We start from the raw sequence: 4,591 nt of genomic DNA, 5'->3' as shown, positions 1-4,591 counted from the left end.
ATTTTTCGGGATTGGCTTCCACTCCTCTTTGAGTGATCATGAAGCCCAGGAACTTTCCGGCCTCCATGGCGAACGCGCATTTGAGCGGATTAAGCCTCATGTCGTGTTGTCGTAGGGACGAGAAAACGCCGTTAAGGTCGCTCAGGAGATCGTTAGGTCGTGCGGTCTTTGCGAGTATGTCATCCACATAGACTTCTACTGTTTTGCCCATGAGTTCGTTGAATATCTTATTCATCAACCTTTGGTATGTGGCTCCGGCATTTTTTAGACCAAACGGCATTACCTTGTAACAATAGATGCCCCCTGGCGTTATGAACGTCGTTTTTTCCTCGTCGGGTCGGTGCATCGGTATCTGATTGTACCCTGAGTAGGCGTCCATGAAGCTCAGATATCTGTACCCTGCCGCTGCGTTGACGAGTGCATCAATATTAGGTAGGGGGTAGCAGTCCTTGGGACAAGCCTTGTTGAGGTCAGAGTAGTCCACGCACATTCTCCACCTCCCGTTGTGTTTTTTAACCAGAACCACATTCGACAACCAAGTCGAATAGTCCAGTTCCCGGATGAATCCCGCTTCTAAGAGGCTGGCCGTTTGCTTGGCCACCTCATCCGCCCTTTCCTGCGACATTTTTCTCCTTCTCTGGGCCACTGGTTTGGCTCCTGCCTTTACGGCCAGGTGATGCGACATGAGCTGGGGATCTATCCCGGGCATGTCGGCAGGTGTCCAGGCAAAGAGGTCGGCATTGGCCCTGATCATTTCCATCAAAGGCTCCTTTATCTCGTGCGGGAGGTTTCTGTTTATGAATGTGAATTTATCGTCCTCCTCGCCGACTTTGAACTTTTCCAAGTCTCCTTCTGGCTCTGGTCTGGGTTTGTCGTCTACCCTGGCATCCAGGTCGGCTAGGAAGACCCCTGACGCTTCCTTGGATTTTTTCCTGAGAGAAAGGCTGGCGTGGTCGCAAGCGACCACCGTTTCCAAGTCGCCCCTGAGGGATCCCACGGATCCGTCATCGGTGATGAATTTCATCACCAGTAGTTTCGTACTGATAGCTGCCCCCAAGTCGTTAATGGTCTTTCTCCCTAGGATGATGTTATAAGCCGTCGAATCTTGTAATATCACAAAGTCTGCCATGACTGTTCTCCGTCTTTGCCCTTGTCCCACAGAGGTCGGGAGTGTGATAATTCCGTCCGGCTTGATGAAGTGGTCACCTAACCCTACCACACCGTACTGGTGGGTCGTCAGGTCGGAATCTCTCAATCCCAAGGCATCGAAAACGTTTCGGAACATGATATTTGAGTCTGCCCCCGTGTCTACCAGGATTCGTTTGACGAGGCCAGTTCCGACCCTAGCCGTGATGACCATGGGCGGACTTTCCGGCGCCTCGTCGAACCATTGATCCTCCGGGCCGAAAGAGATAGTTGGGAGACCCTTAAGACTTCTAACGGGTGAGGTGGAGATCGCTAGGACCTTGGCATTTTTTTCTGTGCCGATTTCGACTTCGGGGCGGTATTTCTGGCCGTTACCACGTTTACCACTGTGAGGCCGTGGTCGTCACCCTCTGGTTCTTGTCGTCGCCTCGTTGGTCGGGATCTATCTTCGGTGTCGTGGTCTCGGTTGCGTCTCCTTGGTTCCCTTATAAAGTGGGCGAAATCGGCGAGTTTGCCGTCCCTGATAGCTTGCTCGAGGGCGTCCTTTAGGTCAAAGCAGTCTTGGGTCTTGTGCCCGTAACCCTTGTGATACTCGCAGTGTGACCGGGAAAGCGCGGCATCTGACCTCGTCTCCCACCCCTTCTAGGTTCATCCTGGCCTCAAAGGCCGTCAAGTGTTCCAGGGGGTCTTGCGTTCCGTCATACTTCATGTCTGTCGGCTTGTCGAAGTGTTTCGGTAGTCGGACCTCGAGTACAGAGCGGTGGAAAGGAGTCGCTCCTATTATGACGGGTCCTCGGGCAGTTCTTCTCGACTCGTTGTTCTCGCGGTGAGCTTCCTCGTCGCCCCTGTTCGACGCGCGCCGCCTTTCGTGTCGGGCGTAGATAATGGGGTCGCGACTTCTTCTTCTGGGGCGTACCCGCCCCCCAGTGCTCTCCGACTCGTATTGGGGGCTCGGCGTGCGCCTCGAGCGGCTCCTTGAACGGGAACGGGTGGGGCTCCGCTCTGGGGAGCGTTGGTCGCGCTTTCTTTCTGCTAGCCTGCGCTCTAAGTCCTGCATTCTGTGGCGTAGTTCTTGCATTATCCTGGCGTGGTTATCACCCGTCCCCTCGAAGGGGCGTCTCTCGTGAGTCTGTGTCGCATCCCTCGGGGGCGACCGTTGCTGTTGCCGGGATTCCGTCGCGACGGCGCCTCCCCCGAGCACGGGAGGCGCTACCTCGGAACCTGTCCCAGTCTGGACCAGCACGAAATCCATGGACGAGTTGTCCCCACAGACGGCGCCAATGTTCGGTAGGTCGGGTACCGAACGGTTCGGGTTGGGACCCTGAGGTCAATGCTGGGAAGGGTGGAGAGGCTCGTCTGGTCGTGGTCTCCTGGTCCCGGGTGTGCGAGGTCCCGAGCACTTCGCGTGGAAAAGGGGGGGTGCCACCTGCAAAGACACTCCGACGCCCTTGTCAGAATATGTGCAGGCGGAGAGGAAATGGTGTGTGAATGTCACGTACCTTGGGGGGAGAGCCAGTCTCCCCCTTATATACATGTCAGTAGTGGGCCCCTCCAGTGGTCAGGCCCATACCCTCAAGGGCGCTGTCCCACGGCTGTGTGCAAGCCGTACAGGACGCGTGTCCGGATCGAGTGGAGGGCGCGTTGTTGGGCCGGCGGGAACTCGGGTCGGGTTAATCCGCGTGAGTTTGGGCCAGGCCGTAACAGTATATAAAGAACTACCAGATGGATTAAATGATGTCCACCATACTAAATCATTGTAATGTAACAAAAATNATTTAAGTTGTTAATAGAAATTAAAACACTATTTTAAAATAAAATGTAAATTAGAAGAATTTTTAACACATTAACTAAAAAGAGTTCAATTTGAGAATTAATTTTTTAAGTAAAATGACAATTAAATTTTTACAAATTTTAACTGCAGATTAATTAATTTTAAAAAAAAAATAAAGATACTATTTAGATTCTACACCATATTAAATAATGAACACTTTATATCTTTTAATATGTGATAACAAGATCATTATAGATAATAAAATACATACACAATTTTATTTTTTTTCACTATTTATAAATAAAAAAACATAACATATTTATGGTTTGTTATTAGGGAGGATCTAATTGATATTTTTTCCAAAAATTAGTTAGTCTAAAGACGAAATTTTAAAAAATTTAATTATTACTTTATTTTATTTTTTTTTTAATATTAACAAACTTTTTTAATTTAAAAGCCAAATCTTAGAATTAAATTCTAAATTTTAAATTTTAATTTCTAACATTTCTAACAAGAAATACTTATAAGAATAAACTTGACAATCCGGCTCCGAATACCAAATAATACTTAAAGAGTATTTGTTAAAGAGTCAATGGTCTAAGTATATAATGTGCTAAATTTTTGGTCCAATATAAATAAAATGAATATCATTCATATTATTCAAAATAACTATATGAATAACATGGATAATAAATATTTTATGTCATAAAATCAGATCTTAAAATTTACTAAGAATTGAATTCTTGACTTTTTAAATTTAGAACTTTAATATCATGTTATAAAACTACTCATCCTAAAAATTTAATTTGATAAAAAAATTAACATTAATAATTATATCTCTAATACTGAATAAACCTCTATTATACACAACTTACAAAATTTTCATTAGCTCGTTGTACTTTCTTATACTGAAAAATGGATTTGTCAAAGTTTGTATGAACCATGAAGTATGAACAACCGAAAGTGCAATCACGACACGTGACCCATCCCTTTCGTGCACGTGTCGACCTCCAAGGGAGGGGATTTTTTGTACCGCATTTTCTGGTATCTTCACGCGTAATCGAAATCTAGTCGTCCATTTCTTCCACCCTATCAAGCGATCCAACCCGTTAAGATCTACACCCGTTGGGAATCCGCCACGTACCCCCATCAACACGTGTCAAAAACTAAGCGGTCAAATATACATTAATTTAATCTTATCTTTAAAGACATCGCTCCCTATAAAGACTCGTTCAAGCTCCCTCCATGTCCACTCATCAAAAAATTAAAAATATCCAACCGTAATTGCAGTTGAACTCGCTAAATTACCGAATCAAACCGAAGAGCAAGATTTTCTCGCGTTCTTTCCCGGCGATTATATTTTATTTTTCTATCCCAGTTTTTGATAGATTTTCCAGGAAAATTGTATATCCAATAGAAGACAGAAAATAAAGAAAACATGGCATTGAGCTTAACTCACCAGATCGGAAGCCTAGCCGGTACGCCGGTGCCAGATACTTCGGCGGGAGAGTCGTCTACGTCGTCGGCGACAGTTAGCGCAGCGGCGGTGTGGAAGTCTCCGTCAGCGAACATCCGATGCGCGGCGAGGAAACCAGATCCGGCTGGAGCAGACGCGCTGTCTCCTCCGCTGACACCGTGCAGGTCGCCGTCGTTTACGGGAATACGGCCAGATCT

General features: G+C 46.6%; 2 protein-coding genes across 2 annotated transcripts in view; one reads left to right on the top strand and one right to left on the bottom strand.

Moving 5' to 3' along the window:
• Nucleotides 1,459-2,398, bottom strand: LOC107641061 (pre-mRNA-splicing factor 38B-like). Its single transcript, XM_016344570.1, has 2 exons — nucleotides 1,805-2,398; nucleotides 1,459-1,689 (listed from the first exon to the last, which is right to left on the bottom strand). Exons 1-2 carry the CDS (start codon nucleotides 2,396-2,398, stop codon nucleotides 1,459-1,461), a joined length of 825 nt encoding a protein of 274 aa, XP_016200056.1.
• The window catches only part of LOC107644062 (beta-amylase 1, chloroplastic), a gene marked incomplete in the record, with an annotated part of 4,107 nt that continues 3,670 nt past the window's right edge, over nucleotides 4,155-4,591 (top strand). Inside the window, 1 exon segment of the mRNA XM_016347847.2 lies at nucleotides 4,155-4,591. Within this exon segment, the coding sequence (XP_016203333.1) occupies nucleotides 4,356-4,591 (236 nt within the window).

This window comes from Arachis ipaensis, chromosome B05 (genome assembly GCF_000816755.2).
Source record: "Arachis ipaensis cultivar K30076 chromosome B05, Araip1.1, whole genome shotgun sequence".
NCBI lineage: Eukaryota > Viridiplantae > Streptophyta > Magnoliopsida > Fabales > Fabaceae > Arachis > Arachis ipaensis.
Note: the sequence above shows the minus strand (reverse complement) of the source record. Positions and strands in the feature narration are given on the sequence as shown.

What these genes read in the sequence shown, in the direction of transcription:
- LOC107641061 (XM_016344570.1), bottom strand. Translation starts at nt 2,398, where the DNA reads ATGGATTTCGTGCTGGTCCAGACTGGGACAGGTTCCGAGGTAGCGCCT. An exon ending in AACACTTGACGGCCTTTGAG is followed by an intron (nt 1,690 to 1,804) that starts GCCAGGATGAAC and finishes TTTGACCTAAAG; the next exon opens with GACGCCCTCGAGCAAGCTAT.